Source organism: Quercus lobata, chromosome 6 (assembly GCF_001633185.2).
Source record: "Quercus lobata isolate SW786 chromosome 6, ValleyOak3.0 Primary Assembly, whole genome shotgun sequence".
Taxonomy (NCBI): domain Eukaryota; kingdom Viridiplantae; phylum Streptophyta; class Magnoliopsida; order Fagales; family Fagaceae; genus Quercus; species Quercus lobata.
In genome coordinates this window covers 25,307,098-25,324,302 of record NC_044909.1, presented here as the reverse complement: position 1 = coordinate 25,324,302, position 17,205 = coordinate 25,307,098, and the positions used below count along the sequence as shown (strand labels likewise).

The window sequence follows — 17,205 nt, the reverse complement described above, 5'->3', positions numbered from 1 at the left end:
TTTCTAGGGTTATTGTTCACGTTTAGTGTTCACACAGCCCCTAAACAACCCTAACTTCTCTCTAATTATTCTTCTTTCCTAACCCTGAAACCGCCACAACAAAAGGTTAGACAAATTCCTTATTTGTCCTACATCAAATTGGTATCAGAGTGAAAATCCTACAACAACTTCTTTGTGAAAATCTTCTTCAGCCAACTGCTTGACAGAATTCATTAAAAAAAAAAAATGATGACTAACGCAGAATTAGAGTCTTAATTCAAGGCTTTTTCTCAAGATTACGAAAGCACAAAGAAGACTTTAAATGTGTTATGTGAGAAGGTGAATTCCATTGAGACAAAATTGGAAGACTTATCCGCCATGAGAGGTGAATTCAATAAGCTGTTGGCAATCATTCTTAGCAAATTTTCTGCTGAAACCGCCTTTGAATAAGACCCCAAGTTCCCCAATCAGGTCCAAGCATGGCCCCTGTATTCCCCTCAAGTTCAATGCCTTTTTCTTCCACAAATTCCTTTGTTCCAAGCACTAGTTAGGTGCCCCCACAGCAAACACAACCCAATATTGTTTTTCCTCTTGAAGGTGCTGGTTATATGGAAGGGAATCAGCCTTACCATCCATCATTGGTCCGTTCTTATGGGGAGCCTTGATTAATGGATGTGGATAGAGGTGTTAAACTAGAAGTTAGTGATTTTTATGGGGGAGGGCAATCTGGAGGTGTTCTTTGATTGGCTGAATAGTATTGAAAGCTTTTTCAGATGGTATAGCTTAAGTGAAGAGCGAAAACTCTTTTTTGCAGAAGCTAAACTCAAAGGGACAACTAGAATATGGTGGGAAAAGTATCAACAAACTCACTAAATTGCCATTCAATCGTGGGAAGACATGCAAAGTGCTATGACTCGCTACTTTATACCACCAAATTACAAGCAATGAGCCCGCTTACAATTTACACAGTTGGTGCAAGGAAGTTATTCAGTTGAAGAGTATATACCAATAAACTCTATAGCTTGGCTATGAGATTGGGATTCCCATGAAATGAGGATGTGATGATTTCTATGTATCGCCAAGGTTTGAATCCTAATATTTCTTCGGGTTTAGCTGCAAGTAGGCTTTATACTATGGTATACGCAATTCAAATTGCATACCAAATGGAAGAGGAGACTAAAAAGAAGGCCTTAATGAGAGCTCCAGTGGCAAGCAATATTAGAGGTGAGAGAACAATTGTGGATGTTAATTTGGAGAAGTCTATTGATAAGTCTCAAGGTAATTCTTATCCACCAAACAATAATGTTTGTTCTAATACTTCTACATCACAAGGGAGTAGTTCTAATTCTAGAGCAAAGTGCTTTGATTGTGGAGGTTTTGGCTTATGTTTTTTCAATGTCCTTCAAAACTAGTTGCTATGCTCGGAAAGGATAGTCCTAGTCAAGAGGCAATCAAGGGATCCAAGCAACTTGAAATTCAAGAAGAGATTTGTGAACCTCTCAATGCTAACTTGAAAGAGAACGTTGATGACTCAGATTTGGATGATGTGGGTATGCTGAACATTGATGAATTAGTTCTTAATGATGAGGGTATGCTAGGCATCATTCATCCACTTCTTACAGCATTTAACTAAGATGTTTAAGTGAAGAAGACCGCTATCATAGGGGAAAGATTTTTTTAACTCGAGTTAATTGCAAGAAACAAATATGTTCTTGTTAATTGTCACTGGGAGTGGTATTAATACAATATCTGAGGATGCAGTGCAGAAATTGGGATTAAAAGTAGAGCCACTCCTAAATCCTTATTATGTTGCATGGGTCACAAACACAAAGTTGAAGGTTGATAAGCAGTGCCTAGTCACATTTGAAATTGGCAAGCTTAAGGAGACTGTTATGTGTGATGTGCTGCCCCTTAAGCTTTGTCACATAAATTTGGGTCGGCCATGGACATGGGATCACGATGCACACCATGCTGGACGTGCCAATACTTATTCTTTTTTTGAAGGCAACAAGAAGTACACTCTCACATGTGCAAGAGACATGCCAAACTTGAAGTTAAAGAAGAGTTCCTTCCTTATTCGGAAAATTGTGCCTTCTGATGGTATTTTTGGTCCAACTCCTAACTTGACAGAGTCGAGTTCTTTTCAGAGGGGGAGAATTGATGGCGGAAGCATAACATGGTTAAAGAAAGGATATTCTCTTTGGAAGCCTAAGGCTAAGGTAAAGCCCAAGAATAAGTGTCCATGGTAGTTAATTAAGTTTTTATATTTTATTTGGTTATTCTTGAGTCAAGGGTATTTTAGTAATTTTAAAATTGTTGGGTATGGGCTATGGTTATATGCCATGAGTTTTATTAATGAGTCTTATTTAATTATGGATCTTTTTTTTTTTTTTTTTGATAAGTAATAAAAAATTTCATTGATAAAAAAGAGAGACACCCAAGTACACAGGGGGTATACAAGGGTGAACAAATCAAGAACGAACATTACAAAAATCAAGAAAATCCAAAATAGAAGAAAAAGGATGATTCCTCCACATAGACAACCAGTCCAATAAAGTTCTGAAAAATAGAAGCTTGATGTCAGGCAAGGAACGCTCGCTGTCTTCGAAACACCTATTATTTCTCTCCTTCTAAATGCACCACAACAAACAATGAGGAACAACCATCCATATATCTCCATTACGATGGTGACCAAATTGACCTTGCCAACAAGCTAAAAGCCCAACGACAGACATTGGCATAACCCAATAAACTCCAAATAAACCAAATACCATATCCCACAACTCCGAAGCAACCGGGCAATGAAGGAAAAGATGGTCAACAAATTCACAATTTGATTTGCACATATAACACCAATCCAAAATGCAAACCTTTCTTTTCCTTAAATTGTCAATTGTCAGACATTTCCCCAAGGCAGCGGTCCAAACAAAGAAAGCCATTCTAGAAGGAATCTTTTGCTTCCAAATGCTTTTCCAAGGGAAAAACTGCTCACTATGTATGGATCTTTATGTATGGGCTTTGGTTTAATTTATTAGGGTTAAATAGTAGTCCTTGTACTATTAGAAATCCTAATACTACTAGTACAAGTAAGAGTCCTTATATATATTGTGCTAGATGCATTCAAAGAAAATAGAATGAGTTGATTAATAAAATTGTGTGTTTTGAGCAATAGGCACGTTGGCCTTTGTTGTTTTTTTCTCCTTCTCTCTTCTCTTTATTTTCTCTTCTTTCTTTCTAGGATTACTGTTCATGGTTAATGTTCACACAGCCCCTAAACAGCCTTAACTTCTCTCTAATTCTTCTTCTTTCCCAACCCTAAACAACTAAAGGTTAGACAAATCCCTAATTTGTCCTACATCAACACAGCTTAAATAAAACTAAATAATTAAATAAATTTCTACTTTTAATGTTTAAGAGGAGAAGTTTGACTAAACAATACTTGGAAAATTTTTGATTTTGAGAAAACTTCTAACAATCCCATGATGAAGCTTACAGAAAAAAAATGATTATTTTTTGTCAAAATTTTGAAGATGGCTTAGGTAATCGTTAATCATAATCCATAATCATACTCTTACTCAAAAATACAAGAGGCCTGTTACCTACTATGCACAGGTCATAGGTTTGGATATGGATATTGGTACAGGTACAAAGAAGCAACATTTCTTGAAAAACCTAGGATAGGATACTTAATTAATTAATAAATATTTATTTTTAGGTATATTTAAATATTTTTGGACATAATTTATGTTTATTTTAAGTTTTAAAATTAAGTAACAACAATAAAATGCTTGAAAGCATATCTAAAATTAATTTAAAGGCAATAATAAACAACAAACAAGTACAATGATACCCATAAAATGTTGTCTCAAATACAAACCAAGAGTTCAAATAAACGAACACCCATGAAGTGTTGTTTAAAGTGCAAACAAAGTGTTCAATGCTTCAAATAAACTACATTTAACATCAAACAAAAAAACAAAAAAGAAAAGACAAGCCTTCAAGATGACAACATAACAACAACATTCTCTTCTTCAACATTGTCCTCATCAATTTCAACAAGCATTACCTCCAACTCCGGCTCATCCAATGATAAAAATGCAGCCTCAAGTAACCTAGGTCCTCCAAATGACTCATCACAAGAATCACCACCAATGTTCCACTTTTGAGATTTTCCTTTAGTGTACTCTCTGCTTATTGAAAGAAGTCGAAGATTAGAATAAACAAATAGTAAATCTTCAACATGTTTAGTAGCAATTTTGTTCCTCTTCAAAAAATGAATAAAGCCATTTATCAAAAAAAAAAAAAAAACAAAAGGGAAAAAAGAATAAAGCCATATGTACTCCAATTCCTCCCGGCGCATGATGACTAACAAGGTTGTCCAAGAAGCCTTACAGCTATGCTTTGAAGCATAGGTAATGAGGACCCATGGACTAACCACTAAAGCATTGGATCTAAGTTATATCTTTCTTCCATGCAATCACCATCATAGGACACATGTCCTGAAAATAAACCGAACTCCATATGCACCTTCTTTCTATCTTCCAAATCTGGAAATCATCTTTTCAAGCACTTTTCTCTCTCACCAGAATTGTCACTATTCTTATGTGAAGGATCATGACCTTTTCCCTCATCAGTCCATTGATTGGTATAATACCTAGTTAAAAATAAATATATAAGTAGTAACACTAAAAATTATGAGTTTATTTACTTCAAAAGGAAGAAAAGAAAAATTAGAAAAGAAAGGAATCTTACTTAGAATTCAAGGGGTGAGCAAGGCAATGAAGTAGTGTGCAGTTTTTGTTCCACCGGTCAATGAGTACATTGTATACCACATCATAAAATATACACTACTCATGTTCTTGCTTACCCTCTAACCGGTATATTTCTTTCTTTCTTTTTCTTTTCTTTTTTTTTTATAAAAAAAATATCATTGAATCCCACGTTTCATACACCTCATGAAGAATAGCTTTATCCTTGTCAGCCGCTAGAAGCATCTCATAAATAGGTCCTTTGAATTGAAGAATATAGTCAACTTTGTCCCATCATATCTCATCCAAAATATATTCTCTCATAGTTTGACCAAGTGTAACTATCACCCTCCAAAGAGATATCCATTAACCTATTAAAGAGATGAAATCAGAAAAATTATGCATATCCCAAGTGAAGTTTTCTGCCCCCAACGTTCAGGAGGAAAACGAATAGCATTGAAATCACCACCCACACACCATGGCAAATTCCACCAACTATAAAGACCCGCTAACTCCTCCCACATCAGCCTCTTCTCCCTACCCACATTAGGACCATACACACCAGGGAATGCCCATTCAAAATTGTCTCCCACATTCCTAAATTTACAAGACACCGAAAAATCACCCACAACCTATTCCAACTTCTCCACCACCATCCTATCCCACATTACCAAAATCCCACCTGATGCGCCTAATGAGCTCAAGTATACCCAATCAACATGTTGACAACCCCAAAGACCTTTAATAAATCCCCTCGTGATAAGCTCCATCTTAGTCTCCTGCAAGCAAATGACATCAGCTTGCCAAATTCTAATAAGGTTCCAAATTTGAAGTCTTTTATCCTTCTCATTCAGCCACCTCACATTCCAATAGATTATCTTCAAATTCATTGGGACGCAATTACAGCCCTTTCCCTATTGGAACCTCTTGCTTTACCAGATGTGGAATCATAATTAATAGAGCTCATCAAGCTCCTCAAATCCCTTAGACCCTTACCTAGTCCCTTTGGTTTTTTTCTCAAAGCATTCCTGGCAGCCCTTTGTCTAATTTTCTCCTCAACAGCCAAGAGGAAATTAGATGCAAGTTCTTCCAAACTTTCAACCAGAGTCTCCAAAAAAGAGCCAAATTTCTAAAACTGCTTTGAAAACCATGGTGACATACTAAAATGGTTTCTAGACTGACCATCTTCCAAAAAGACAAATTAGTTATTGACTTCTTGGGTCTCAATATACTTCGATATAGCTAACGGAATCACATTTAAGGGTTTTGAAATATCCGAACCTCGTCGATCAAATTCAACCATCTAGCAACCTTCTTTGGACGAACTCTCAGAATCTACATCCTCCACCAACACCCTATCCCACTTGGATTGTACCTCTAAAGGCCTCAAAGAATTTCCCGAATAATCCATGGCATTAAGCTTATCCAAAACAGAGCCCCTAAAAAAGCTGTCTCTCGATCTCCATCGGCACCACCACTCTCTTCCCATCATCGAGTTCTAAAACCCACTTGTCCGAAAAGCCCCTCAATTTATTCAAGTCCATAGCACTATCGACCTCGGAATTAGACTTCGAAGCCACCATATTGGTTCAAGTGGGAGCCGATATTTGTGAAGTGGAGACTAAATCAGCATGTGGGTTCTCAAGTTTCTTGTAGTTACGCACCTCATTGACCAAAAATGGTTCCAAAAGAAGGGGGGGAGCTGGATTTAGAATTTGTGGGTCCAGAAACTCAAAACTAACCTTTGGGTTTTGGATTGCAGACTCAGATTTGCCAATATCGGAGCATGCACCATCATCGGCAAAGGAGGAAATCACCACCATGTTCACCGGCACCACCTCAACAAGAATATGAGACTTGGGGTCAGCTTGGGAAAGAGATGAGACACTTGGCACATTTGGGAGCACTATTGAAGGACTTCTCACGTGATTGGGGTGTAAAGAAGAGGCTGGCTGTTGGGCTTTGGGCTTTTGAACAGACCCAATATGGCCCAAGAAGCTATCCCGAGGCTTCCAAGCAGGTTTTAATATGGGCATGTTCTCTTTAGCAGGAGCTGGCCCTTTAGTAGGAGTTGGCTGGCCACTGGGCTTTAAGCCCACTTCCTTGACCTATGAAAAAACAACACCCCACTTCCCCTCAGACCCACATTCCACACGGAAACAAATATCCATTTTTCACCAACGTAACTTCCGCCCCAAACCCAGCTGTTTCTTTTCCACAAAGATCATTGCTGAAATCACATTGATTTCCACTTGAACCTTTTCTTTCCAAGTTTCTTTAATCATCCCCAACAACTTGTCGACATGTCCCATCTCTTTTTGCAAGAGCGTAGTTCTTAATTTATTGTAACTCAGAGGAGCATAGCCCACTAAATTATTATTAGCTGCATTTTTTTAATAAGTAATAAGATTGTATAAATCAGGAAAAATGAGTCTCCCAAGTATAAATGAAATATATTGGGGTAGACAATTAGTTACGAAAATTGCATAAATCTAATAAATCAACAATAGAAAATAAAGAAAGGTTCCTCGTGGCTGTTAGCCAATCTAATAAGGTTCTAAAAAAGAACAACTTAAGGTTAGGCAAAGAACTTTAGGTGTCCTCAAAACTCTTGTTATTTCTTTCCCTCCAAATGCACATCAAGCAATGGGGATAACCATCCAAATATGACCATTTCGATGATGACCAAAATGACCTTGCCAACAAGCTAAGAGCTCAACTACAGATTTCAGCATCACCCACGAAACTCCAAACAAAACCAAAATCATGGACCACAAATTTGAAGCAATAGGGCAATGTAGCAAAAGGTGATCAACATATTCACCATTGCATTTACACGTATAGCACCAATTTGTAATCCTTACCTTTCTCTTCCTTAAGTTGTCAATAGTCAAAATTTTACCCAAAGCTGCAGTCCATACAAAGAAGGCTACTCTTAGAGGGGCTTTTGATCTACATATGATTTTCCAAGGGAAAGGATGCTCATTGGTGATTGCAGCTGTATCCAGAAGATGGTAATAGGTACCAACCTTGAAGCCCTTTTTCTTATTAGGTTTTTAGCACATCTTATCCTCCCCAATCCCCCTAAATCTAAAACCATAAATGGTATCCATGAAAGTCATAATGGACTCCAATTCCCAATCTTGTATGGCCTGTGCAAAGTGTAGATCCCAATGAAGAACCCCATTGGTGAACTGCATTAAATCCGCCACACTTGCCCTCCTTATTATGACATATCCAAAATAACGAGGTAGCAAACAGCAAGAGAACTCTCCCACTCCATCGGTCTTGCCAAAATTTCACCCGCGTTCCATCCCCAACTTCAGATAGAATATGGCTTGACACAGATGGCCATCCTTGTCTAATAGTTCTCCACATACCAAATCCATAAGGGTCAAGAATTGGATTAGAACACCATCCCCCCCATTCATTACCATACTTCACTTCTATTACTCTTCTCCATAATGCCTTCCTCAGTTCCTCTCATAACCATAACGCCACAACCATTTCCATTTTCCTAACAAGGCTTCATTAAAAAGCCTCAATCTTCTAATACCCAAACAACCTATAGATAGAGGAGTACAAACATCTGCCCATTTATCAAAATTTATTTCAAAGCTGAAATTGTCTCAAACCATATAAGAATCATACGGAGAAGAAGTAGCTGATCAAGATCTGCATCACAAAAAATAAGAGAATCATCAGCAAAGAGGAGATGAGACATAACCAAAGAATGGCCCTCTACATTGCCTATTTTGAATCCTGATATACGGTCCTCATTTACAGCTTTTATCCAACATTCCCATGGTGTCCATGACAATAACAAATAACAAAGGAGACAATGGATCTCATTGTCTGAAACCCCTAGAGCTTCCAAAAAAGTCACAAGGAGAACCATTAATCAAGATGGAGAAACGAACAGTATATAAACAGAAGAAAGTCCACTGCTTCCACTTTTCAAAAAACTAATAAAAGAATGAGAAAGTTCCAGTTCACGTGATCAAAAGCCTTCTCTACATCCAACTTATGTAGGACCCCTGGTTGTCCACACTTCAATCTAGCATTCAGACACTCATTAGCAATCAAAACAGAATCAAGAATTTCCCTCTCCAAAAAAAAAAGCTTTCTAAGATGCTAAGATGATATCTCCAAGGACAACACACAACCAAATAGCTAAAAATTAGCAATGATTTTATAAACCCCCCCAATCAAACTAATAGGACGAAAGTCCCTCACTTCTACTGCCTCAATATTTTTTGGGACGAGAGTTATAAAAGTAGCATTCAAGCTTTTCTCAAACTGACCTTTACCTTGAAAGTATCGGAATACTGCAAAAAGATCAGATTTAAGAATTCCCTAGCAAGGACAACATGCAACCGAATGGCTAAAAATTTAGCAATGATTTTATAAACCCCCCAATCAAACTAATAGGACAAAAGTCCCTCACTTCTACTGCCTCATTTTTTTTTTTTTGGGACGAGAGTGATAAAAGTAGCATTCAAGCTTTTCTCAAACTGACCTTTACCTTGAAAGTATCGAATTACCACCAAAAGATCAGATTTAAGAATTCCCTAGCAAGATTGAAAAAAAAGGACATAGGGAAACCATCTGGTCTAGGGGATTTATCTCCATTAAAGCCCTGTATAACCTCATGGATTTATGCTTCTTCAAAGGGCCTTTCCAACCATATTGCCTTCTCCCTAGAAAGCTTACGGAACTCCAACACATCCAGGAATGATCTAGAGACTTGCTGCTCAGAATATAAACTCCTATAAAATTAAGTGATACAATCAGTAATCGAGTCCTGATTATATGTTAAGGCCCCATCCACCATAAGACTTGTAATACTGTTGTTTCTTCGATTAGAGTTGGCCATACAGTGAAAGAACTTTGTATTAGAGTCCCCTTCCCTCAAATGCATCCTAGACTTTTGTCTCCAACTAATTTCTTTCAATAGCGTAGTCTTTTCAATATCAGCACGAAGTTGTTCCTCCTCTAATTTTTCCTCACCCATTAAAGGGTATCTTTCTGCTTTAATATCCAAAGCATTTATCTCACTCCACAACTTCTGTTTCCTAGCTGTGACATTACCAAACTCCAATTCATTCCACTTTTTTAAATCCACCTTCAATGCTTTAAACTTCATGGCCAAAAATATAACTAGGTGTCCCCTGAAAACAATATGTCTTCCACCAAGATTTCACCTTTTCCACAAAACCCTCTGCCTTCAACCACATGTTTTCAAAACGGAAAGGTCTACGCCCTATTTGTTGATTTCCTCCCTCGAAAAGAAAAGGAAAATGATCAGATAAAACTCTAGACAATCTTCTTTGAGAAAGATAAGGGAAGAAGTCATCCCAATGATGGGTAAAAAGAAATTGATCTAATCTAGAACCTAAGAAGAATTAGACCAAGTATAAAGGCCACCCTCCAAGGGGGTATCCAATAGCTCATGAGAAGTAATGAAGTCAGAGAACTTATGCATAGCTTGGGTGAAATTCTCAGCTTGTAATCTCTCTAAAGGAAAACAGACTACATTAAAATCTCTACCCAGAACCCATGGCAATGTCCACCAACTAAAAATGCCCGCCAATTCCTCCCACATTAGATGTCGCATACTGTCTAAGTTTGGACCATAAACACTAGAAAGATTCCCACTCAAGTTGATCACTTACATTTTTTAATCTATAGGACATTGAATACTGACCCACAACTTCTTCCAATTTTTCTACCACCCTATGATCCCACATAATCAAACTTCTTCCAATTTATCCCCTGTTTCTGTTTCTTAGCTTCCTCTGCCCTCTCTTGTATCATATGTTCAACAGCCAGCAAAATATTTGTTACTTGGACCTCTAAACCTTTAAGAGATGTATGTCCCCAAAAATTCATCAAACCCGTGAAACCCTTCAAAAGTATGTCCCTTAGTCATCTTAGCTTCTAAATTTTCTGACCCATTGAAATAGCTATCTATGTCCCCCATTGGCTTAGAGAATGCCAACGACTCAACATTCAAAGGCTCCAAATGCCCTTCGTCTGACTGGGTAGCCTCGTTAGTTCCAACATACTTTTCTGAGAAAGTATCCGAAACCCAGTCTTCCACGGTAACTTTGTCCCATACTTCCTGTCCTTTTACCAAATCTAGAAATCTCACTGGCACCAACGACATCTCTGTCTCATCAGAGTCAATGACAGAACCTGGTGAGAGAGGAATTCGGATCAATACTACAACTCTCCTCCCATCTCGCAACTCAAGGACCCACTTCTCCGAATTTCTTCATATTTTGATTGTGTCATCACTGTGCTTGAGAAGGATCCTTTGGAGTTCCTGTTGGATGACCTCATCATTCTTGGTGGGTTTCAAATGTGCCACCACAATTTCTTTTGAACCGTCGGGGAGTGTCCGCTCTGATTCAGTTGTATCAGATCATAGGTCCTCATATTCGAGTTGGTCTTCAACTTGAAAAACCTCTGATACTGAGAATAAATGATCCAAGGTCACAGAAGTTGATGCCGCTAACTTAGTGCTACTGGTGTTAAGATCCATGATCTCCTCCACTAGTGAATAGTGGGTAAGGTCGGCACTGAGTGATCAAGCATGGATTGATTTGGAAAAGGTTTGAGAAGGGACAAAGAACTGGAGTATGTAGAATCTAGGTTGTGTTTGTGGTTTCGGGGTGAGGAAGGTTGGGAAAAAGAGCTGAATGTGTTTGTTGTTTTGGATGTATCTGGGTTGTGTTTGTGGTTTTGGATTTGATGTAAGGCTGAGAGGTGGGCGGATAAGGAGGAATTGTGAGTTGAGAGGAATTGGGCTTATTAGATGTGGGTTTAGTATATGAAGGTTGGGGTAGAGGCTTGTTTTGTGTTTGAGTGGTATTGGGCTTTGAAGAAGATATGGGCTTGGGGTTATTGGTAGATTTAGGCATCCAAATCAATTTTTTCTTCAAGTTGGACTTAGCCCGATGGCCATCTCCACCAACTTTGGCCCATAAAACCTTCCAAAGACCATCTGAAGCCAGCTCAATATTCATATGGACATCCAAAATAACTCTTGTTTGACTCTTTATTGTGTTTGACTCAAGGTACAGATTTACCTTCCCGCACAATGATGGATCCCCTCCTCCATCCATTTAACAATTCTGAAATCAGTAAGAAAGAACCATGGGCGTTGGAACCCTGTTGTAGTATGAACTATGAAGGCTTTATCATTCTCTCAGATTGATCTAACAAAAGTTCCATCACTTTTTAATGATATTAATTCCTCAATGTTGAGTAACAAACACTTGGCACATTTTTTTCCTAGAAAAATCGAACGTAAAGAGTCATGACCTCTTTCAAAATTCTGTAACAAGTAGTACGTCCCTCCCTCCCCAACGGAAAACTCAAAAGATTTTGATGCAATGAAGAAAAAAACTGACCCACCCATTACAACAGAAAAGAGTAACACAGAAAATAAGTTCTATGACTAATTTGAGGTAGCCGGGCCTCTCCTATGACACACACACACGCACACATATATATATTATTTGCTGCATATTTAATCATCTCATTTTTTTAATAAATTTTTTTTGTTACCTATCAAAAAAAAAAGTATATAATCATCTCATTAAAATATGGGTTCTTAGCAAAGTGAAAGGGTAACCCACCAGAATAGAATGTCCTAGGGTAACCCACCAGAATAGAATGTCCTAGCAACAAGACTATCTAAATGGTCTCGACATGATATTGACCATTAAAAGCCCTCTCCAAAGGATGATTCCCCCATTCAATTTCTTTTTCTGAAATGTTTGACTTGTACCTATAATACCGGCACTATGAATAGGACTAGGACCAGTGGGTAAATGTCTGGCTTAGGCTTCTTCCTTCTTCCTCTGATCAGCCTCTTGGCTTGCATCTTCTATTTAACGCAAAATATGCATTTTTGCAAGATTCTCATTTGAAACTGTAGCTACCTTTATTCCATATTTGTGATTTTTTAACAAATGTGCTATCACCCTAGAATAAGACTCCTTGAAAACATCTCTACAGTAATTACAACTAAAACTAAAAACAGTGTTTCCACCACCACCACCACCAACTACTTTATTCAATATAGTAACAAATCTCCATAGAGGATACTTTTTTCTTCTTCATCTGACTGAGACTAATTATTGGCAAATTTATCAATCAATTTTTGGGTGCTCATTTTACCTACAAACTAGTATTATTCTTGTGCATTGCATAGTTTTGGCTATAAACTTTTAGAATAATTTTGTTAAGAAATAATAAATTAATAATCACTCAAGTCGAGATCATATAAATTGTATATAAAGTATTGTTCTTAAATGCCTCAAGCAATCACACAACATATTTAAATGAAAAAAATTCTTAAATTTAATAATTAAAAACTTAAGGAAACTTAACTAGAGGTTTTTCATTTGCCAGGAAAAAAGAAACAAAAAAACAAAATTCTCTTCTAACTTATCAATTGTCATATGACATTTGTAGTTACATGTGACTACATGGTTTTTTCTTTTTTTCAAACCTTTATTTAGAGTTACGTTTTTTTACACAAATGGCCTCTTTTATCTAAACTATATCTCCTTTAAAATGAGTGTAGAGTCATGAAAATTTACCATTAAAGAAGTCCTAATGAAGAAAAAGGATATAGACAATTATTAAAAAAATTTATTAGTTCAAGCAAAGTTGTAGGATCATATTGAGGTTTGGATTCCTTTTCATGATGTAGATTTAATATTACTTGGTTATAGCAATCTTGTGAGGGAATATTTTATTGGTATTCATAACATGCTATGTTTAAGATTTTTTTTTTTTCATGAATATTATTTAAATGTCTTGTGGGTGCTAAATATAGGTATGAATATTGATATTTGTAAAAACCAAAACAAAAATTACTTACGGTGAAATTAAAAAAAAAAAAAAAATGTTACATGCTCATAAGGTTAGACAATCTCTTCCAAACTCATATAATATCACTAACAACAAAAATAAAAATATGAATAGTAGCATAAAAATTTTACTATTCAAGAATTTTAATTTAATCTATGACACAAATACAACCTAGAAATAAAAGATGAAGCCCTTGTTATAGGAGAGAATACAAAATTGGATAATTCTTAAATAATAATTAGATAAAGCATAAATATTTATAGAGGTTTATATAATGGTTTATTTAATTTGCCTGCTCCCTGATGTTAATCAAATGCATGACGTCAGTCAATAAAGAATTTTAGAAATCCTAGACTCAAGGCTCTTTTAGACAAATGATGACATCAATTGGAGTAGCAACTAAGTAGATAGTTTGAGGGGATAAGGATAAATTAACTTCTTATTCAACCAATAAATAAAAGACTTCTCAAAAAATTTGCTTTTCAACAATTAAAAAAAATTTCAAATGCTGCCACAACTAAAAACTTATAAAAACATTACTTTTCAACCATAAAAAATATATATAGTAAACAGAATAGACCCGCACATAACATGGGTTACATGCTAGTAATTCTTCAAAGATAAAGCATGGAGAGAGAGAGAGGCTTTACGGTATGTTAAAAATAAGACGGGTTCTGTGAACTTATTGATATTTTATGAAGTGGTGGCTGCTCTATCAAATTGACTCCATGCCCTTGAACATGACTGCTTGAGACTTTTGTCCGGTTCAGTTCGACTTGGGAACTTCACTTTATGAGTAACCATATGAATTATAATTTGACTTAATTATGGGGTATATGTTTCCACATTAATCCCAATAAGTAAGTGCATCTCTTTATATATTCAATGTAATGTTGAAGGGAGTATCTTGATTGCTTTTCTTGAGAATGATACAACAAAAGGTTGTTTACTTGATGATAAACGATTGTGTTCCAAATTATTTTTGGGAAACTGTGTTCCACATTTTTCACCATTTACTGAAAGGAGTCAATTGTTTTTCTAGTTTTCTGTGTATTTACTCTGCTCTTGAAATAATTTATTGTAGGTATCATACCTTTTATGTAGATTACAATGTGTTCTAACTTTTGTTTACTTTTCTGTGGGAGTAGGATGATGATGCTAAAGTGAAGCGAGCATTCCAGACTCTCCTGACTTATGTAGGAAATGTTGTCAGGAATCCTGCTGAGGAAAAATTCAGAAAGATCAGACTCAGCAACCAATCTTTTCATGTAAGTAATACTTCATGAGTTCAATGTACAGAGTTCACTCTAAGACCAATTAACCCCTAATTCATTTTTGGTTTTACACATTTCAGGTTGTTAATAGGAAGTTTCAAAATAAAACAAGTTTTGCCTGCTTTGATATGCTATTTCATTTTGTTGGTCCTCTATTCTATTTTGGGATGTCAAAATATAGTCTTCTAAAAAAGTCAATGAACATGAAATCAATAACTTTCATTACTTATCTTTTCAGTTTATTTATAAAGTCAATATCTTTCTTTCACTAGTTTTTAAATTAATGAGGGTAGTTTTGGAAACTTGAATCCTTTTGTTTATAACACAATGCATCAAATGATGTTTCCTTAAAAAGTCAAATTTTCTAAACAGGATCAACAAAATGGGACCAACAGAGTATTCTTTCGTAATGGGAAACATTTTACTTTTTGCTCAAATTCCCCCAAAATAATCTGAAAATAGCCAGAAGGAAAAAGGTAGTTTTTCCCTTTAGTGACCGAGTCATTTCTAAACATGAATGGTTGGACAGACTACCCCAATCACCTGGTTACCATATTCTTCTGTATTCCCAGTCAACACGTGATCTTTGATCTTCAAAATGGTTACGTGCCAATGCCATACCTGACAAACTGAACCATCTTCTTTATTTGTTTCTTTCTTTCTTTCTTTCTTTTTACCTATCAAAAAAAAAAAGTTTGTTTCTTTTTCTCTCCCTGCTATTGTGTTGTCATCATAATTCACCGCATCTATGATTTAACAGGAAAGAGTTGGTGCATTGCAAGGGGGCATTGAGTTTCTTGAGCTGTGCGGGTTTGAGAAAATTGAAGGGGGGGAGTTCTTGCTTATCCCCAGGGACAAGGTTGACATGGCTGTGCTAAATTCAGCTGGGGCTGAGCTGGACTCTGCAATAAAAAATCCCTTTTTTGGAGTTCTTTGATTCGTATAGATTCGTCATGTGTAAAATGGTTGTTATAAGTTAAATAAATATATTTTTTGTTGTGCTGTCTTCAGCTCAAGGTCTTGTTTTGCTTGATTCTGAGATTATGGTCCCATGTTTCAATTTAAATTTGAATGAAATTATGAGCATCTTTACTGTTAATCAATGTAAGCCAGACTATGCCAACCAACCACCTCTCTCTCTCTATCTAGTGGTTTTCTTCTTTCAGCTGAATCTCTCTTCTTCGAGTTGTGGATTTATCAGTTCGGCTCAAGAAGTCAAGTTTAGACCTTTTTCTTTCTTTTTCCTTGGAGTGCTTTTTTAGAATATAAACACCAAGGACTTGAACTTGGTCATGGTTGAACTTTTATTAATTCATGCAAGGGAGGGGATGCTCGTTCAAGAATTGAAACCTTAGTTACTCAAAAAGGAAAAAAGATATATATTTTTAAGTTGATGCCCTGATATCAATTCTTTTTACCTTTTTCCTTTGTTTCAAACGTTCAGTTAATTTGATTCGTGAAACTTTCTCTAATTCTGGTTACTAGAAATGTAACTCGTACCGTACGTTATATTAATGATATTACTTGAAAAATTTTGCCTATAACTTGTCAAGTGTGGCTGTGAAGTGTGAACAACAACCCTTATCATGCAAAAGATCTAAAATGACCTTTTCCTGTTATTTATTTACCTCATGTAACCACTGACCACTACTGACCAATAAATTGCATTGGCCAAGGGGTTGGGTGTTTAACCAACCCACCTATCTGCCAAACTGTGTCAGTTTTTAGGAATTGGTGGGCTGCCATTTCTTTTTTTTCTTTTCTTTTTTAATAGAGGGTTGGGTTGGGTGTAGGTTAGTAGATTCACAAATTCGTCTAACTAAACCCAACCCACTTATATGATTTTCTTACTTACCTTTTTGCCTCTCCCTAAATAAAAAAATAAACCACTAACTTATTTTCTCAATTCATTTCGATCTCAAATTATTTGTGTTGATTCGATGCACTGATCAAATAATTTGTGTTGGTTTGGTGCTATGCATAAGTTTGCTTAGTGCATCAAACCAACACAAATAAGCTTATGAATTTGTTGTTATTTGTGTTAATAATTGTTGGGAATGTTTTGCAACAAGGTCAAAATGGTAAAGCAATCCCAAAATTCTAAATGTATGATGAACAAAAGGCTAATGTCTATGGTGCTCTAACAAGAGAAATCAAAATGGCAATAACATAAAATGCAAAAAGTATACTTAGAATATCAGGTCTGAAATTTCAACCCACAGATAGTAGGAAAAGGAAAATGAGAGAAGTTGTGAGAGAGAGGGAATGTCCCTCTATACTAATATTTCCGCTCCCTAACTTCAAAATTGTGAGAA

At 36.3% G+C, this 17,205-nt stretch overlaps 1 protein-coding gene across 2 annotated transcripts in view; it reads left to right on the top strand.

Annotated features, from left to right (window-relative positions):
- Positions 1 to 16,061, top strand: part of LOC115993924 (GRB10-interacting GYF protein 2-like) — a 36,811-nt gene extending 20,750 nt beyond the window's left edge. The window contains exons 11-13 of one of the 2 annotated variants that reach the window (XM_031117915.1): positions 6,490 to 6,747; positions 14,765 to 14,884; positions 15,651 to 16,061. In XM_031117915.1, coding sequence (XP_030973775.1) covers positions 6,490 to 6,747; positions 14,765 to 14,884; positions 15,651 to 15,827 — 555 coding nt within the window. In that variant the 3' untranslated portion in view covers positions 15,828 to 16,061. The remainder of the gene's footprint in view (positions 1 to 6,489; positions 6,748 to 14,764; positions 14,885 to 15,650) is intronic. The other variant, XM_031117917.1, reaches the window with a different exon arrangement.
- The last annotated feature ends 1,144 nt before the right edge of the window (positions 16,062 to 17,205 follow it).